At 40.2% G+C, this 21,533-nt stretch overlaps 1 protein-coding gene across 1 annotated transcript in view; it reads right to left on the reverse strand.

Moving 5' to 3' along the window:
* Nucleotides 1-6,711, reverse strand: part of LOC132148482 (ethanolamine-phosphate cytidylyltransferase-like) — a 49,679-nt gene extending 42,968 nt beyond the window's left edge. The window contains exon 1 of the mRNA XM_059557175.1: nucleotides 6,587-6,711. Within this exon, the coding sequence (XP_059413158.1) occupies nucleotides 6,587-6,684 (98 nt within the window). The 5' untranslated portion in view covers nucleotides 6,685-6,711. The remainder of the gene's footprint in view (nucleotides 1-6,586) is intronic.
* Between the last annotated feature and the right edge of the window lie 14,822 nt (nucleotides 6,712-21,533).

Here is a 21,533-nt window from a genome sequence, read left to right on the forward strand (position 1 = left end):
TCTTCTCTCTAGAAATATGGCAAATAGTCTTAGTGTTTATACTTGACTAACTGGGGCCCAGGTCAGGAAGCAGACAGACTGGCTAAACCGACCGTCTGCTAGCTGCCTCCCGTCACAGAGGTCAGTTAATTCTCAGCACATAGAGACTTTTTCACCTAGATATCACACTATAGAGACTGTGTCTGTTCCCCGAACTAGAAAAAACAAAAAACGTCCAAACCAGGTTAAGATTAACAATTTAATTGAGGTTCAACAAATAAAAAACAGAAGCAATATGGATAAACAAATGATAAAGATTGGCTTATTGAATATCAGATCCCTTTCTACGAAAACACTTTTTGTAAATAATATGATCACTGATCATAATATAGATGTACTCTGTTTGACAGAAACCTGGCTAAAACCTGATGATTACATTATTTTAAATGAGTCCACCCCCCAAGATTACTGTTATAAACATGAGCCAGATCTAAAAGGCAAAGGTGGAGGTGTTGCTTCAATTTATAACAACGTTTTCAGGATTTCTCAGAGGGCAGGCTACAAGTATAACTCGTTTGAAGTAATGGTACTTCATATAACATTATCCAAAGAAACAAATGTTAATGATAAATCCCCTGTTATGTTTGTACTGGCTACTGTATACAGGCCACCAGGGCACCATACAGACTTTATTAAAGAGTTTGGTGATTTTACATCTGAGTTAGTTCTGGCTGCAGATAAAGTTTTAATAGTTGGTGATTTTAATATCCATGTTGATAATGAAAACGATGCATTGGGATCAGCATTTATAGACATTCTGAACTCTATTGGTGTTAGACAACACGTTTCAGGACCTACTCATTGTCGAAATCATACTCTAGATTTAATACTGTCACATGGAATTGATGTTGATGGTGTTGAAATTATTCAGCCAAGTGATGATATCTCAGATCATTATTTAGTTCTTTGCAAAATTCATATAGCCAAAATTGTAAATTCTACTTCTTGTTACAAGTATGGAAGAACCATCACTTCTAACACAAAAGACTGCTTTTTAAGTTATCTTCCTGATGTATCCAAATTCCTTAGCATATCCAAAACCTCAGAACAACTTGATGATGAAACAGAAACTATGGACTCTCTCTTTTCTAGCACTTTAAATAAAGTTGCTCCTTTATGCTTAAGGAAGGTTAAGGAAAACAGTTTGACACCATGGTATAATGAGCATACTCGCACCCTAAAGAGAGCAGCCCGAAAAATGGAGCGCAGCTGGAGGAAAACAAAACTAGAGGTATTTCGTATTGCTTGGCGTGCAATGGAATGCATAGTCTATATAAAAAACTGGATGACGAGTAATTTCTTACTGCTAAATTCTGAAAAAACAGAGGTGTTAATTATAGGACCTAAAAACTCTGCTTGTAATAACCTAGAACACTGTCTAAGACTTGATGGTTGCTCTGTCAATTCTTCGTCATCAGTTAGAAACCTATGTGTGCTATTTGATCGCAATCTTTCCTTAGAAAGCCACGTTTCTAGCATTTGTAAAACTGAATTTTTCCATCTAAAAAATATATCCAAATTATATGCTTACTATGCTCTCAATGTCAAATGCAGAAATGTTAATCCATGCATTTATGACCTCAATGTTAGATTATTGTAATGCTTTATTGGGTGGTTGTTCTGCACGCTTAGTAAAGGGGAAGTCGTGGCCTAATGGTTAGAGAGTCGGACTCCCAATCGAAAGGTTGTGAGTTCGAGTCCCGGGCCGGCAGGAATTGTGGGTGGGGGGGGTGCATGTACAGTTCTCTCTCCACCTTCAATAACATGACTTAGGTGCCCTTGAGCAAGGCATCGAACCCCCAACTGCTCCCCGGGCGCCGCAGCATAAATGGCTGCCCACTGCTCCGGGTGTGTGCTCACAGTGTGTGTGTGTGTGTTCACTGCTCTGTGTGTGTGCACTTTGGATGGGTTAAACGCAGAGCACAAATTCCGAGTATGGGTCACCATACTTGGCTGAATGTCACTTCACTTTAAACAAACTACAGCTAGTCCAAAATGCAGCAGCAAGAGTTCTTACTAGAACCAGGAAGTATGACCATATTAGCCCGGTCCTGTCAACACTGCACTGGCTCCCTATCAAACATCGTATAGATTTTAAAATATTGCTTATTACTTATAAAGCCCTGAATGGTTTTGCACCTCAGTATTTGAATGAGCTCATTTTACATTATTATCCTCTACGTCTGCTAAGTTCTCAAAACTCAGGCAATTTGATAATACCTAGAATATCAAAATCAACTGCGGGCGGCAGATCTTTTTCCTATTTGGCGCCTAAACTCTGGAATAACCTACCTAACATTGTTCGAGAGGCAGACATACTCTTGCAGTTTAAATCTAGATTAAAGACCCATCTCTTTAACCTGGCTTACACATAACATACTAATATGCTTTTAATATCCAAATCCGTTAAAGGATTTTTAGGCTGCATTAATTAGGTAAACCGGAACCGGAAACACTTCCCATAACACCCTGTGTACTTGCTACATCATTAGAAGAATGGCATCTACGCTAATATTTGTCTGTTTCTCTCTTATGCCGAGGTCACCGTAGCCACCAGATCCAGTCTGTATCCAGATCAGAGGGTCATTGCAGTCACCCGGATCCAGTACGTATCCAGACCAGATGCTGGATCAGCACCTAGAAAGGACCTCTACTGCCCTAAAAGACAGCCGAGACCAGGACAACTAGAGCCCCAGATACAGATCCCATGTAAAGACCTTGTCTCAGAGGACCACCAGGACAAGACCACAGGAAACAGATGATTCTTCTGCACAATCTGACTTTGCTGCAGCCTGGAATTGAAATACTGGTTTCGTCTGGTCAGAGGAGAACTGGCCCCCCAAACTGAGCCTGGTTTCTCCCAAGGTTTTTTTCTCCATTCTGTCACCGATGGAGTTTCGGTTCCTTGCCGCTGTCGCCTCTGGCTTGCTTAGTTGGGGTCACTTCATCTACAGCGATATCGTTGACTTGATTGCAAATAAATGCACAGACACTATTTAACTGAACAGAGATGACATCACTGAATTCAGTGATGAACTGCCTTTAACTATGATTTTGCATTATTGACACAATGTTTTCCTAATGAATGTTGTTCAGTTGCTTTGACGCAATGTATTTTGTTTAAAGCGCTATATAAATAAAGGTGACTTGACTTGACTTGACAGTTAGCGGAAGCTAGAGACTAAGGTTTATAAAGTTTTACATTTTAAATTTCTTACAAAACACATACCTCACTGGTTTTTCCATTATTGCCATCTCATCTCCTGTCTTGTCAGTCTGTCGGCCTTGTCAGCTGCTTACTCTTACCCATGGCCATCTTAGTGTTGACCCCTGTCTCTGTCTCCGGTTGCTATTTCTCCTTTATTCTAGTTGATAGTTTGGACTTTCTAATTGTTGATGACTCTGGGCTGCCACTGACTTTGGTCCAGATTCTTGCATTCTTTGTTTCTAGTTGCCTGGCTATCCCTTAATCTTCTCAATCGGCTTGGGTGCCGTCAAGACTGCTTCCCTGTTGGGCCTGGCTTTCACAAATCCTTGATTCTGCTCTGCTAGTTGGATTTGTGCTCAGAACTCAATACTTTTAGTTATTATTTTTCAATATAGCCTTGTTTTAGCATGTATCTGATCTTGGATTCCTTTTTTTCTTAAATCCTGACATTGCTATACAAAGGTGTTGGGTGGTAGGTGGTTGCTTCCTGGCCAAAGCCAATAAAGCCCAAACCAAATCTTATGATATTGTGATCTCTGGATATAATTTGGGTCCTACATTAATGTAACACTATGTGGTTCTCCCTTTCCATTATTCATCAAGCATAAATTTCTAAGTCCAATCACTTAGAAAATTAATTTGGTCTGGACCACAACTTGCAAAGTTGCCAATTTTGCCATACCTGGACAAGCTTAGTGCAACAAGCAAGTTGGCAATAACATCCAGAAAAAGACTAAGACATAAATATTAGACTGATGTGATAAGGCTTTGATCTTCCTCTGGAGCATATAGCATACTGATCTTGTCTGAATCTTGCTCTTAAGGCACGGTCACGTTAACAAAACTTCAAAAAACAAAAACAAATTTCACGGGCATAAAAGGTATATTATCAGTAATGTGGTGATGCATGAGTACCGTTTACTTTAAGAACAGTTCCAAACCAAGCAGTTAATATTAGTTCACATAGCAAGTTCACACGTTAAAGGTTCAACAAACTTGCATCAGATGTGTATTCGGCGTGGGGACCATGCCATTGGGATCCCCATTCTCGTCGATCGATATTGACATGACTGTTTTTTGTTGTCTAATTAGCTCCTGAGCAATATACGTGTCAGGATACGGCATCGAACTCTGGTCAATGGCGGAAGATCTCTCCTGCTGTGCTTGGATGATGAATCCTTAACTGCAGCGGTAGGAGAAATAACTGCTGGTGATTGAACATGTGCCAGGGAAGCTGCGCTTAGCTCTCTATAATTCCCACGGTGAGGATGGATGCGCATACCCTCAAGGTGTAATCAACAAACTTCATAAAGGAACGGTGATCCTCCCCCAACAACAGCAACTGGCCAAAGAGCTCATTAAGGGTTTCATCATCCCAGTGTGCCCAATGTAAAGTTGATGATAGCCCTCCACATATTCCTCCAGTGGCCAACCGTTCTAGAGAAACCAGTCTTCTTCATCAAATATGGTTAGTTCTTCTGTCACATATAGGGCTGTGCAAAAAATCGAATGCGATTTTCATGCACATCTCATCAGTAAAGATGCTCCTGTAATTAGAAGTATATCTCCAGCACGTGCGTTTGGATCAGGGTTGCCAGGTTTTCACAACAAATCCTGCCCAGTTGCTTCCCAAAACTAGTCCAATCGCGCTTCCAGGAGGTTCCCCGATAAAAATTGCTTCCCGGGGTTACAATATAAGTTTTTTACCTCCTGGAAGCGCGATTGGGCTAGTTTTGGAATAGTTTTAAGAAGCTACTGGGCAGGATTTGTTGTGAAAACCTGGCAACCCTGATCTGACGTGCTGGAGATATACTTCTAATCACAGGAGCATCTTTACTGATGAGATGCCCATGAAAATCGCATTCGATTTTTTGCACAGCCCTAGTCACATATATTGTGGTTTCAAGGAGATGCATGATGCAAAATGATAAACAGGTGAAGGAACTATAGAGACTAGTAAGGACACACGAAGACTAGAACCAGGCGACTGGGGACAGATGAACTTTCTTTTTAAATGTTTTTATAAAAGAAGATGAGTTTTGAATGAAGCACCTTCATTTGAATCTTTCCACAGTGTGTGCAGTTTAGCAAGCCATTCATTGCTTCATTTTAATCTTTCCACAGTGTTTGCAGTTTAGCAAGCCATTCAGTGCAGCTTGAGCATGACCAAAGCCCAAACACTCGATGCAGTTTGAGTGTCCTCGTTCTTCATGAATCACATCATTTTGAGGAACTGGTGACATGGCGCCTCAGCAATATCAGCCAATGAATTTACTTCTGTGATTCTCTATATGCTTCAGACAAACATCACACCTGGAGGTGGATCCCAGAGCATCAGTTACTGATGCAGCATCAAGTGAACCTACGGAGAAAAAAAAACAGTAGCACCGCCAGCAGCATTATGAGCTGAGGCACCGGCTAACTGTGACATTCTCTTGCTATGCAGTAAAAGGTTTTATGTGAAGAACTGGCAGGGTTTGAGGGGGGTCACTGGACGCGGTTTACACTGCCTCTCTTTGGTAGTTCACTCAAATGTCTAATAATCTGGCATCACAAACATTTTGCAACATTAAAAATAATAATAATAAAAAAAACATCACACAACCAGGCAGCAATGGCTGGAATTCTGAAAGAGAAAGGCTCTATAATCCTGCTGCTTGTGCACATGAATCACCAAACACATTTTTTTCAGCCAAATGAACTCACAAACTCTGATACTTGTTACAGAAAAAGTCTTCTTTTAGAAATAACTGTTTATCAACTATCAACTTAGACTGATAAACCCAACTCATAAGCAGATAAAATGGGAAGCCTGTTAGCACACCAAGCCATCTCTGCTCAGTGAATCACATGCACTATTGTGAATTAAAGCGAAGTGTGAAATAACAGATGAGATTCTGGAGGGGGGGGGGGGGGGGGGGGTATTTTAGTGCAATATTTAGTTAAATAAAATACATTGTATGTATATATAAACTTAAAAATGCAAGCACAACAATCATATTTTAAACATAAGTTATAACAAATATAGCCTACAACTTTTCCTTACTGTATTAGAGTCACTAGACATGCTTAGACATACTCTTATATTCATAATACAAATACAATATATACAATATACAGTATGATTAAATATTATTAAATTATTTTTAGTAACAGTACTAATTGAAGCAATCAAAACATCATTGAGCATTTGATGTTTTAAGACTTTATGTTAAGATGTGGTGCTCTGCTGTGGCTGTCTACAGTGTCATCATATAATCTAATTTAAATGTAAGCAGAGCTCTAGACGTGGGATATTTTATGCCAATGCGGTGAAAATGTATTCTAGCGTGCACTCACCATCCATCGCACCAAACGCGGACAGTACGCCTCCTCTTCTCCGGACTGCAGGCTGAGGCGGCCGGAGCGCTGCTCACATGATGCCCGTTCTCCATCATATTATACAGTCCTATTTACAAGCACTTCAGCACAAAGCAAAGTCAAATCTCTGATATTCACTATAATCACTGCAATTCTGTGTGTCTTACAGGATTGGGAAATATTTGTCTTTTTCCAGGACAGCCGGCTTCAGCATTAAATGAAGGTGACGTTCTAATGTGGGACAACGCCTCCTCTCTGCCGGCCAGCAAAATTACGAATCATACTACCATGAAGGCTTGCTCATGAATATAGTGATGCAAGAAGACGTTTGGTCCGTAGGCCTAATTCATGTGCTGGAAGGCTAAGTGACGTTAGCGAAGGAACGAATCATAGTCACGGCGTGGCTCATGAATATTAGCTGGCTTGATTTAGGCTACGACTCATGAAGATTTTCAAGCAACATCAGCATAACCATATTAACATTCATGGCATGCGCCTTTGCAATAGTAGGATATGTTTCCCAGGAAGTGGCGTCATATGTGCCGGACTCGTACGATGAGCGGTGACAGGCAGCGGACACTGCTGTTACATAATCGCTGCTCACATATATCACGTGACAAGTGTTGATAAGTGTTGATAACGTGACGTATGTAGCAAATAAATGCATAGGACCAGTTAATTTAAAAATGCTAACTATTATGCACTGCCAATATAGATTTATAGAATAAGTTTACAAAGCAATCAATTAAGTATTGTTTATTATATGTTAATTTAACTTTTATGTATCTCAATAATACCTTTAATTCTTTGCCAAAATGGCATTCATGATCTATTATAGCCTATTGCTCTCCTTTTTAAATGAACAGGCAATTTTATTAGTCTCTTCTGAGTTAATATAATATTTCTATAAATACACAGTCATCTAGTGTTAAACTGTGTATAATAAAACAAACACTTATGGGCTAAACTGCAGGCATCTAAGTAATCATACAGACAACACATTCTCAAATAACCAGACACCAGCTCAGGAGCACCTGAAGCCCAAAAAGTTATTGAATTTTAGAAATTATACAATTTCAGTATTAATATATTATAATTTGTACAAATATATTATATGCTAAAACACAAGCAAAGTGCAAGAATCTAAATCTTCTTGTTTTTTGTTTATCAGAAGCAGGTTTGTGTTATCAGTGTAAAAAACACAGAAGCTATTGAGCTGATAATGTATTTATTAAATTAATTCTGGCTTGCTTTAGGCTACACCTCATGGAGATTTTCAAGCAACATCAGCACGACTATATTAACATTCAAACTGTAAAATAACACAATTGAAGGTATGGCAATAGAGTAAAAATATACAAAGTATAAAAATTAATATAATAATATAATAAAATTTAAAATACATTTATGCATTTAGTAGATGCTTTTATCCAAAGCGACTTACAGTGCAGTCAGGCTATAAATTTTTACCTATCATGTGTTCCCGGGGAATCGAACCTCCAACATTGCGTTTGATACCACAATGCTCTACCAATTGAGCTACAGGAACACTAATTACATTAATAATTTAGTAAATGTATATTTTGTATGTGTGTGTGTGTGTGTGTGTGTGTACATATTATTTACAACATTTTACATCACCTTTCTTTTTAAATGAGACTTGTTAATCATTTCTGAACTGAGGAGACCAATTGCTGCAGTTTGAAATTTGAAACAAGATTTAAGCTGCTCAACAGTCCTTGGTCATTGCTGTCATATTCTCCTCTTCATGACATACCACACATTTTCAATAGGACACAGATACTGCAGGCAGGCCAGTCAAGCACATCCACTCTGTGTCTATGAAACCTCACTGTTGTAGCACATACAGAATAAGACCTGGCATTGTCTCACTCTAATAACCATGGACGCCAGTTTGATAGCAACTGGTCTCTGTACAATCCGACTAAATGCCTCTGTGACTAGCACAACCAATCATATTTTAATCATAAGTTATAACAAATATACAACTTTTTTTTTACTGTTTGAGTCTCTAGACATGCTCAGACATACTCTTATATTCATAATACAAATACAACTTATACAATATACAGTATGATTAAATATTAATAAATTATTATTTTTAGTAACAATCCTAACTGAAGCAATCAAAACATCCTTGAGAATTTGATGTTTTAAGACTTTATGTTAAGATGTGGTGCACTGCTGTGGCTGTCTACAGTGCCATCATATAATCTAATTTAAATGTGAAAATAATTTAAATGTAATTTAATGTGAAAAATTTAAAGAGCTTGTGGAAGATTTTTATTAATAATATTTTAATCAATCAAGTATAATCAATGTGAAACTAGCCATTTTTGTTGCTAGTTATTATTCCATTATAATCCTATAGGTTAACTATAGGTTTTATATATAGATTTTACAGACCAGCTGAGAAACATGTAGACAGACATACAGACAGGGCCTTTGTCTATACCAAAGGAGGGGGCCTCTTCCCTCTAGGGAGATATTAAAATTGTAAACATAAAGAAAAGTTTGACTATTTGGAAACGCCCTGTATAGGGTATATAATGAGATGCTACCTAGCATTCGGGAGATCTTCTGGCAGAGAACATCTCGGCTTTGTTTTTCTGTGAAATAAAGTCTATCTTCTGGAAACAAAACCCCGAGACTGTGTGATTCCTCAGATACATAGCAGACAAAAATACACTACAAGCTCTAGTCGCGGGATATTTTATGCCAACATGTCTCTGTACAACCCCACTATATGCCTATGCCTCAGTGGAACCTTCACACACATAAAAGTCTGGATGGACCCTTTTGTCTTTGGCATGGAGGTCTTGATATCAGTTTTCCCTAAAAACAAGCGAATAAACAGAATGACACCTTTTTTGTTTCACTATAATAATGGTATAATTAAAAGGTTTTTATTTTTTATTATTTTTTTGGATGGAGCATACCTTTAACATCACAGTTAAAGTTATCAGAAGCTTTTAGCCCCCCTCTGATGTATGAAAGTGCAGCAGCATATATTATTTTTCCAGCAGATGGCGCTCCACCTTCATCTTTTGAGACCATATTGCTAACCATTTCTCTCCTTTCCTAAAACTATAAAAAAAAAAAAAAAACACACAATCTGCTTGTCTGAGTTTCTAAAATAAAGATTATAAATACTATTATTCTGCTATTATTACCATCGCTGTAGTAGGCTATATAATATTGTGTAGGCGATATTAAATTGAAATTTAAAATTATATATGATGTGAATGGCAGTTTTCTTTTTTCTTCTTCTTCTTTTTCTAAGACAAACCTTTCTAAAAATGAATGCAGCCTAAAGTATTCGAGCTATGACCATCAAACAGTTGTGTGGTGTTTGTTTTAAAATTCTTTTCACATCCCATTAAGCATGGGCATTTACAGATTAAGTCTATAGGATTCCTAATGGTCCATGGGGATCTTCCTAGTATAGGCTTTACAGAATGACCGTTATCCATTGAAATGGATGATGAAGAAGAGGAAGACTGCATGATCAGATGCACTTGCGCTTCAGGTTAAACTTGAACCCTTCACTTTCCTGATCATTCTGAGTCTTGCTTGTTTTCTGTCTTAAGGAGACATCTTCAAGACAACAGATTTCTTGTCCCAGCAGTTTGAATCTCTAACCGTGTCATTCTTTGATAACAGTTTCATCCTTTTGGTTTGCTTTGTTTGCCTTTGATCTCTTTTATAGAGCTGTCTGTTTCTGCCTGTCATAAAGTGTTCTTATTTTATGATGCATTAAGAGCTCTGCAAGGGCTCAGTTGACCATTTTCTCCAGGGCCTGCAGATAGAATCCTTGTATCTTCTTCTTCATCCTAAAATGCCCTTCGTGTATCCTGAAAAGCATCTCTTTTGTCAGCACTTCAATTCTCTCTCATCTAAGATCACCATACACCACACTGTGCTCAGCTCTAACAAGCTCTAATTGTGAACAAGAATTTTTGATTACAGCTTGCAAAACTGGTTATTTTACTACCTCCTCAGCATTTTTCTTGAATTTCTAACCAGACTTCAGGGAAACTAATTTTTGGGAATTTACATGTTTATAGTGCACAAGATGGTGCATTAGCTAGGAGTATGTATTTCTACTAATTCAAATCATATTGTTGCAGACTTCTCATTTGACAGGTTTCAGGTTCAGGTTTTTTTGATCTGCTGTGAACAATGGCAGGCCATACACATACATACATATACAGTACCCTGAGTCTGCACAAACTTTGTGTTTCTGTGTCCTGCCCATTGTAGGTTTTGAGCGATGCTGGGTTGCTTCTAATCTGGGTCTTCAATTTCGTCTCCTTTATGTCACTTATGGTAATTAGATTTGCATTTGCTCCCATATTAAGTTTCACATTTACAGCTAAATAAACATGTGCCTGCCCTCTGTGTAGCACCTTTTTCATGAGTGATTGCAAAGTCTCCAAGACTGACAGCAACAGCAGTGCCCTCTTTAGCACTGAAAGTTTTAGAATGCAGCAAAGCAAGTTTGCTTGCATGGCAAATCTTGACAGCACCATCTAATGTCAGCTACATTTCTCTATATAGTCTTTTTCTTACTTTCTTGTCATTTTCCTTGCATTCGGTTTGCTATTCAGTGCTCAGTCGGTTTGCTATTCAGTATTCAGTCAGAGTGCTTTCATGTATATTGTGAATATATGCTTGAATGTCTGTCAGCTGCTATCAACATTTGAAAGACCTGAACATCTGTGTTCCCTTATAGTAATCAATTTGACCCCTGTAGACTTTACCCCATAACCAAACCTTAAACCTACCTATACCATCAAACCTGCCCCTAACCTTATCCGTATCACACCTCAACAGCAGCAAAAGTGTTGTGCATTAACAAAAGCTTTTAATCATTGTATAACATCTGTTAAAATTATTTGAAGATTTTCAAGAAGTGCATGATCATATGGACTGAAAGTTTAATGACATTTGTAAGTATTTTAACTTACATTAAATAATGATTTGTTTAAGTTTATTAGCAAAAATTAACAAGCACATTATCTCACATTTCTAACACTTTCAATCTATATTAACTAATGATCCATTAAGCATTATATAATGTTTGTTAATGTTTTATTAATGAAAGTTTTTATAAAGTGTTACCCAGCTTTACACAGCAAAGGCATAGGAGCAATCATACTCTGATTATGAATGACAAATAACCTTATATAATTCACCATTAAGTACAGTACATAGTGTGTCTTTTTTCTTTTTGCAATTTTTAGTGTGAACACACTACTTACACTATTTATACTACAAAATGGCATAAAATAGTGCACAAGTACGTGAACTGGGATGCACCATTTACATTTTTTATTCATTATTTTGAACTCAATATCCAGTCACTTCAAAAAGCAGACTTAACAGAATGCACAAAAATATGTGTGTTAGATTATAGTTTCTATTCTCTTATTGGATAGCACACAACATTTCTGAAGAAATTGTTAGAAAATACATAATTATCATCAATGTAATATACCCTAAATTACAAGACCCAAATATTGCTAACAACATGCTAGCAACCTCCAGCAACATGTTAACATAACAAATACCTATTTTATTATTTGGTCAGACTGCAAAATCTTCACATAAAATTTTATATATATAAAAAAAAAAAACATTACCCCACCCGAAGATGATAACTGGACTGAACATACTGTGACCATTTAGCACACTGTTGTTTAAATGATCCATTTCCCATAATATTTGTGAAGAATGTCACGTAAATAGCAAGCTTGTATTCTATTCCAAACACAGCCAAAGATATTTCTCCCTCAGGAGCAGCTGCTATGTAGTTAGATATAAGAGATGTGGAAGAGTGGATGTCTTGTTGATGATGGTGCATGAGCCCCATTAATTGTGCCACTGGCTCCAGGCTGTGAGATCTGGGGCAAGCACCTGCTGTAGAAGTGGGTAAGAATGACGAATGCTGTCCTACATCAGCCATCCGCTCACCTCTCCCCTCCATGTGCCAAATTACTCATATCCTGGGGGCAGTCTGGGCTCTCCTCTGGAGGGGAGCATATCTCTGATGTCCTATGGAGTGGTCAAACACTAGATAGACTATATAGACTATATTACAATTGTATTAGCTACAATAATTGCCAATCCAATGAAGAGAGCAGATTTGCCTGATTTTGTCTTATTTCAGTGGTTTCTCAATAATGAATGATTACTCTATTCATTAACCAGTAATTTGAATATTAGGAGTGACAAGATGCCCCTTCATATCTATTGTGGTTGCAGTAATGATATGGTATTAACTAGTTGCCTATTAGCATTCCTTTTATTAACATATTGGCAGTTTATTAGTACTTATAAAACATGTAAATTTACAACGCTAATCCAACCTGATAATTAAAGATAACAACTACCTTACTATTAATAAGAAGCAAATTAGAAGTTTACTGAGGCAAGAGTCATAGTTAATGGTTTGTTAAAAAATGAGATTGGACCTTAAAATAAAGTGTGACCAATTATTAAAATTACGAAAAAAGGGTTACATTTTAAGTGTCATGTAGGTGCCTTGACGTAATCAACCCATATTAATTTGTTACATGAGCCTATTCTATTGCGGTTTAGTTTTTAATCCCACAGTTTAAAAGCTGAGAGAAAAGTGTTGATGAAAGAGGCATTTGGGCCAGTGAACACTTCTAAACATAGAGGAAAAATTTGCCTTGTATGCTACCGACCCAGATTTAGGACAGCAACATTGCTCATGACTCCAGTGTTTTACTCACGTCAGAAAAAAAAATGTTCTCAGAGGTTGCTTGAACTAGGTCGACTGACATCTTTTTTTGGATCACAGAGACAGAAATTGTGCCATCTAAATGATAGAAGTCTCCTAAAACCAAAATGAAGAGCAATAAGCCTTCCCCACTGGTTTATTTTTACATGAATCAAACTGGGTCAATAACGATGCCATGGAAAATAACCAAAAATATGTTTGGTTACTGGATTAAATTATATAATCATCATATCTCTCAAACTAGGTAACAAATTTCTGACGATTTCTTGACAATTTGAGAGAAATCATGATTTCATAATCATGATTACCATCCATCCATCTTCTTCCGCTTATCCGGGGCCGGGTCGCGGGGGCAGCAGTCTAAGCAGAGACCCCAGACTTCCCTCTCCCTAGACACTTCCTCCAGCTCTTCTGGGGGGACACCAAGGCGTTCCCAGGCCAGCCGGGAGACATAGTCTCTCCAGCGTGTCCTAGGTCTTCCCCGGGGTTTCCTCCCAGTGGGACGCGCCCAAGAATACCTTCCCGGGATGGCGTCCAGGAGGCATCCGGAACAGATGCCCGAGCCACCTCAGCTGACCCCTCTCGATGTGGAGGAGCAGCGGCTCTACTCTGAGCTCCTCCCGGGTGACTGAGCTTCTCACCCTATCTCTAAGGGATCGCCCAGCCACCCTGCGGAGAAAGCTCATTTCGGCCGCCTGTATCCGGGATCTTGTCCTTTCGGTCATGACCCAAAGCTCATGACCATAGGTGAGAGTAGGAACGTAGATTGACCGGTAAATCGAGAGCTTTGCCTTGCGGCTTAGCTCTTTCTTCACCACGACAGACCGGTACATCGACCGCATTACTGCAGAAGCTGCCCCGATCCGTCTGTCAATCTCCCGTTCCATCCTTCCCTCACTCGTGAACAAGACCCCAAGATACTTAAACTCCTCCACTTGAGGCAGGAACTCTCCACCAACCTGAAGTGGGCAAGCCACCCTTTTCCGACTGAGGACCATGGCCTCGGATTTGGAGGTGCTGATTCTCATCCAAGCCGCTTCACACTCGGCTGCAAACCGTCCCAGTGCATGCTGAAGGTCCTGGCTTGACAAAGCCAACACGACAACATCATCCGCAAAGAGCAGAGACGAAATCGTGTTGTCACCAAACCTGACCCCCTCCGGCCCCTGGCTGCGCCTAGAAATTCTGTCCATAAAAATCATGAACAGAACCGGCGACAAAGGGCAGCCCTGCCGGAGTCCAACACGCACCTGGAACAAGTCTGACTTACTGCTGGCAATACGAACCAAGCTCCTGCTCCGGTCGTACAGGGACCGGATAGCCCTTAGCAAAGGGCCCCGGACCCCATACTCCCGGAGCACCCTCCACAGGCCGCCGCGAGGGACACAGTCGAATGCCTTCTCCAAATCCACAAAGCACATGTGGACTGGTTGGGCAAACTCCCACGAACCCTCCAGCACCCTGTAGAGGGTATAGAGCTGGTCCAGTGTTCCACGGCCTGGACGAAAACCACACTGTTCCTCCTGAATCCGAGGTTCTACTATCGGCCGGATTCTCCTCTCCAGTACCCTGGCATAGACTTTCCCAGGGAGGCTGAGAAGTGTGATCCCCCTGTAGTTGGAACACACCCTCCGGTCCCCCTTCTTAAAAAGAGGGACCACCACCCCGGTCTGCCATCCCAGAGGCACCGTCCCCGACTGCCACGCGCTGCTGCAGAGGCGTGTCAGCCAAGACAGCCCCACAACATCCAGAGACTTGAGGTACTCAGGGCGGATCTCATCCACCCCCGGTGCCTTGCCACCGAGGAGTTTCTTGACTACCTCGGTGACTTCAGCTTGGGTGATGGACGAGTCCACATCTGAGCCCTCAGCCTCTGCTTCCTCAATGGAAGACGTGACAGCGGGATTGAGGAGATCCTAGAAGTATTCCTTCCACCGTCCAACGACATCCCCAGTTGAGGTCAACAGCTCCCCACTTCTACTGTAAACAGCGTTGGTAGGGCACTGCTTCCCACTCCTGAGGCGCCGGACGGTTTGCCAGAATCTCTTCGAGGCCGACCGATAGTGCTTCTCCATGGCCTCACCGAACTCCTCCCAGGCCCGAGTTTTTGCCTCCACAACCACCCGGGCTGCAGTCCGCCTGCCGGTACCTGTCAGCTGCCTCAGGAGTCCCACAAGCCAACCAGGCCCAATAGGACTCCTTCTTCAGCTTGACGGCATCCCTTACTTCCGGTGTCCACCACCGGGTTCGGGGATTGCCGCCTCGACAGGCACCGGAGACCTTACGGCCACAGCTCCGAGCGGCCGCTTCGACAATGGAGGTGGAGAACATGGTCCACTCTGACTCAATATCTCCAGCCTCCCTCGGGATCCGGCCGAAGCTCTGCCGGAGATGGGAGTTGAAGATCTCTCTGACAGGAGGCTCGGCCAAACGTTCCCAGCAGACCCTCACAGTACGTTTGGGTCTGCCGAGTCTGTCCAGCTTCCTCCCCCGCCATCGGATCCAACTCACCACCAGGTGGTGATCAGTTGACAGCTCCGCCCCTCTCTTCACCCGAGTGTCCAAGACATACGGCCGGAGGTCGGATGAAACGACCACAAAGTCGATCATCGACCTACGACCTAGGGTGTCCTGGTGCCACGTGTACTGATGGACACCCTTATGCTTGAACATGGTGTTCGTTATGGACAAGCTGTAACTAGCACAGAAGTCCAATAACTGAACACCACTCGGGTTCAGATCAGGGGGGGCGTTCCTCCCAATCACGCCCCTCCAGGTGTCACTGTCGTTGCCCACGTGGGCGTTGAAGTCCCCTAGTAAAACGACGGAGTCCCCTGTCGGAGCACTTTCCAGCACCCCTCCCAGAGACTCCAAGAAGGCCGGGTACTCTGCACTGCCGTTCGGCCCGTAGGCACAAACGACAGTGAGAGACCTATCCCCGACCCGAAGGCGCAGGGAAGCGACCCTCTCGTTCACCGGGGTAAACTCCAACACATGGCAGCTGAGCTGGGGGGCTATAAGCAGACCCACACCAGCCCGCTGCCTCTCACCATGGGCAACTCCAGAGTGGTGAAGAGTCCATCCTCTCTCGAGGAGTGTGGTTCCAGACCCCAAGCTGTGCGTAGAGGTGAGCCCGACTATGGCTAGTCGGAACCTCTCAACCTCACGCACAATCTCGGGCTCCTTTCCCGCCAGTGAGGTGACATTCCACGTCCCTAGAGCTAGTTTCCGTGTCCAGGGATCGGGCTGTCGAGGCCCCCGCCTTCGACTGCTGCCCGATTCTCTAAGCACCGGCCCCTTACGGTCCCTCCTGTAGGTGGTGAGCCCACGGGAAGGCGGCCCCATGTCGCTCCTTCGGGCTGAGCCCGGCCGGATCCCCCGTGGGGGGAGGCCCGGCCACCAGGCGCTCGCATACGAGCCCCAACCCCGGGCCTGGCTCCAGGGTGGGGCCCCGGCTGCGCCATACCGGGCGACGTCACGGTCCTTTGATGTGATCTTTTCATAAGGGGTTTGTGAACCGCTCTTAGTCTGACCCGTCGCCTAGGACCTGTTTGCCTTGGGAGACCCTACCAGGGGCATATAGCCCCGGACAACATAGCTCCTAGGGTCATTCGGGTACTCAAACCCCTCCACCACGTTAAGGTGGCAGTTCAAGGAGGAGAATCATGATTACACTGTACATATTATATATATATATAAATAAATAAAATAGTATTTGGGTCCATGAAGTCCCTGGATATTTCTCAAAACATTTTTATTGGTCATATACAAAAAAAAAGCTGTTATTCAATAAACATACATTTTATACAACAGTAAATGAATAATTTAGCCACATCTGAAAAATGGTTAACTGCATGGTTAAAATCCACAGTCAATAAATATGAATACAGTGATTTATCTAGATATTTATCTGCCAAAAAGTACAATTTCATCAGTAAATAGTTACAATCACCCATTTTGTTACGGTGTTTCATACAAACCACAGCAATATATCTCATTACAACCCATTGATAAAGATTACCAAAACATATTCTACCAATGACCACCAATCATATATACTCACATTTCATATCTTTATTTTATGACCCACAGATCTGAGACAAATGACTAGTCTGAATGCCAAATATAAAACCCTTTACAGTCACCAGCTCAGTAAACAAAGAAAGTGATGAATTATCAGCCTAAAAATAGATAACATTGACATTAATGTACTGACTGAAAAAAGCTGCTTTTTGATAGGATTCATTAATGATTCAAGACCCATAAAAACAATGAAAGGCCTGTTGCATAGCCTACCATTAAATTAATGTAGTCACAATACAGTTAATTAGTAGCAGTGAAAACAACTCTGTGTGTGTTACACAGGCATGTTACAAAATGACACAGATAGTGCTTCTCACATTAGATGTACAAAAGTCTGTAGTTCCAACTGATTCTGACATAAGAATGTTGCAGGCATCCACATTTTTTAAATTAATAGAATTGTTTATATACTTTATAAAATGAATTAAACCGTTTGAAGTATGCAGTATGTCCACCATCTTGGAGGAACTTTTTGAATGGAGGATCAATTTGGATATACTGAGAGAAATTCATTGGCAACAGGTTTTCTTAGAAGACAAATAGCTGAAACACCCTTCAAGTCAGTAATGTGACTATGATATATTAGGATGATAACTAGGGTTGGAACAGAGCTTATAAACACACATTAGTAGTGACTGTATCACACTGAAATATCTTTCTCCTCGGCAGTCATTTTTCAATAGTGCTAAAATACAAACTACCACAAACATCATTGGTCAAACATTGGAGTATCAATAATTTATGTGCACATAAGGGTAAAGTGTGGCACTTATCCAAGAACTACATCAAACACCCACAGAGAAGAGCTGTGCCAAACAAGTATGCTGAAAATCTCAGAGTAAAAACTGCAAAAAACTGCATTTCAAAGCAACAAAACAAGACGAGTGAATGTGTTGAGTGTATTACGTGAGCAATGAGCTAAAAAAAAAGATTAGTCATCAAATTGCTGAAACAATACACCCTATATGCTGAAAATGGGGGATGCATATTTAATTGTAGCAAACCTCTTTCTGATGGCGGGTAGAAATGTTTTCAGAATCTACAATGTGAGGCAGAGTTGAGGTAAGAGGGCAGTGCATTCTTGTCACAGTGCATCAGTTTCAATGTATTAAAACCTTAAAGGAATAGTTCATCCATAAATTAAAGCTGTCATCATTACTTAGCCATGTGTTATCGCTCACTGCTGTAAAAAAAAGCCTCACCAGGCGATCAGGATTTATCACCCTGAAGGGGTTCATTGTGCTGTCTGTAACTTATACTGTTTATTACACATTTAATTTAATCATAATGATAGATATTATATAATGTATAATACTGTGTATAAGAGTGAAAGCATTTTATTATAACATGTGTTTAAGGAGATGATTTGCAGAGAATAACTTAAAATAACATTTTATTGTTTAGCCTTAAATGACTTATGGAGCGAAAAAGTCATTTGCATTACTTTCATTACAACTTACATTGCTTTTTTCCTTTTTTGGAACTTGGCATTAAAAATTACTGGTGACTTTATATGTAAACTATCTTTTTAAATCTACTGCAGTCAATGATCTGCAGTCAAAGTTCGCTAATACTTTTCCATGCCAGAAAGTGTATATATATATATATATATCAGTCTCATAATCTGAAGGTCGTGAGTTCGTGCCTCACACGGGGCAGAGTGGTGCTTTTTGGGGTGGTGTTAGCGCAGTGGATAAGACGCATGCCTGTGGTGTGGGAGACCCGGGTTCGAATCCACTGTGAACCGCCAGTGTGTCCCTGAGCAAGACACTTAACCCCTAGTTGCTCCAGAGGCGTGCGACCTCTGACATATATAGCAATTGTAAGTCGCTTTGGATAAAAGCGTCAGCTAAATGTAAATGTAAATGTATGTATATATATATATATATATATATATATATATATATATATATATATATATATATATGTTTGTGTGTATGTACAGGTGCATCTAAAAAAAAATTAATATCATGGAAAAGATCTTTATTTTTTGTAATGTAATAAGAAAAAGCTAATTTTCTCATATTCTAGATTCATTGCACACAAACTGAAATGTTTCAAGAGGTTTTTATTTAAAATCTGATATTTACGATTTACAGCTTACAGTGACTAAACTGGTTGTGCTGGTAAGAAAATGTAAAATTCAGTATCTCATAAAATTGAATATTCCATTTTGAGCTTGATTAGTTAGATTAATTTGGAGTATAAATACTGGGTACCAAATTCCTCTTTTCAGATTAAATTTAATTTAGCATTTCATTTGAAAATCAAGGTCTGGAATCTGGAGGAAGACTGAAAAGGCACAGAATCCAAAGGCCAGTGTGAAGATTCCAAAGTCAGTGATGATTTGGGGTGCCATGGCAACTGCTGTTGTCGGTGTTTTATCAAGTCCAAAGTCAATGCAGCCATCTACCAGGAGATTTTGGAGCACTTTATGCTTCATCTGCTGACAAGCGTTATGGAGATGCCCACAGTGCAAAAACCACTTCCAAGTGGATTGATGACCATGATATTAATGTGCTTGATTGGCCAGCCAACTCACTTGACCTTAACCTCACAGAGAATCTATGGGGTATTGTGAAGAGGAAGATAAGTAACATCTGACAAACAATACAGAGAAGCTGAAGGCAGCTATCAATGCAACCTGGGCATCAGTAACACCTCAGCAGTGCCACAGGCTGATCGCCTCTATGCCACTCCGCATTGAAGCAGTAATTTGTGCAAAAGGAGCCCCAACCAAGTATTGAGTGCATTATTAAACCTGCTGTGGAGATCTTGAATATTTCAGTTTTGTAAATCTTTTTTTGATTGATCTTTGAGAAAATATTATAATTTTTTTTAGATACTGATTTCTTACTTTTTCTAAACTGTGATTCATTATCATCATTAAATAAAACATAATCACAATTAAAACAAAAAACTCTTGAAATATTTCAGTTTGTGTGCAATGAATCTAGAATATAAGAAAGTTTGCTTTTTTGAATAAAATTCCAAAATAAATAAAGAACTTTCCATGATATTAAAATTTTTTGAGATGCACATGTATGTATGTATGTATATGTATATATACATTAATTCAGCTGATTTTTACAGCTGTGACACACCTCAGGGCTACAAGTTGAAGTAGTTCTGGTGCTTTTTCTTTTTTTATTACACTGAACATATGTCCTGGGATAAAAACATGGAAGAGCATATCAAAATAAGCCAATTTCATTAGTGCATTTCACTTGATCGCCTGAACATCTCTCACAGAGAAGTCTCTTCAAACTTATTTCAAACATGTTTACGCTGTATGTAGTCTGCTTTGAAACCACAAAAGACATCTGTCCATAAGATACAGAACATGAGCGAGTTGACAGGATTGACAGTCAATTAATTTTTCTAAATATTATAGCTCTGTTCCAAACCCCAGTGAGGGACTGCCTTGCTGTCTGTAGACATACGGTAGGCAGTATCCAACAATCAAATCATGTCACAATCAAATCAAGTCACTTTCTACTGTATTTGAACTTTCTACTGCACTATTTTGCTCAAAGTATTGGCCATTTATTATATAGTGGTCTGAAGAATAGATGAAAAGATTTCAGTGAGTTTGTCACTTGTTCTGTGCCATTGCATGCTTCCTTATTTGATGTCTTTTACAACAGATCTCATGTTGGGAGAGCACATTATGATGGCTTAAAATGAACAGTTCACTAGGTTTTGGAACAGAACCACAACTTTAAAATTCAGGTCTTGCTATTTTTGTTGCCCTGAAACATTAAGGATAAATTGTGTTTTGCCCAACCACCTTTGCTGGAAGAGAACCGCAGACTGGCTATGCACCATTATGAAGGGTCAAATTGGGATTGTTATAGTTAGCTTTAGTAAAGCTAAAAATTTTATCATTCAACAAAACCCAGATGTTCTGAGAGCAAGAATCTTCATTACAGAGAATAGAATTACTTCCATAGAAGGAGCTGATATGAACGACTGGCTTCTGTACACTGTCTAGATTACTTTATAATATTCATTTAAAGATATACAGTTGGACACTTACACAGTGAACAACAC

Source organism: Carassius carassius, chromosome 9 (genome assembly GCF_963082965.1).
Source record: "Carassius carassius chromosome 9, fCarCar2.1, whole genome shotgun sequence".
Lineage (NCBI taxonomy): Eukaryota > Metazoa > Chordata > Actinopteri > Cypriniformes > Cyprinidae > Carassius > Carassius carassius.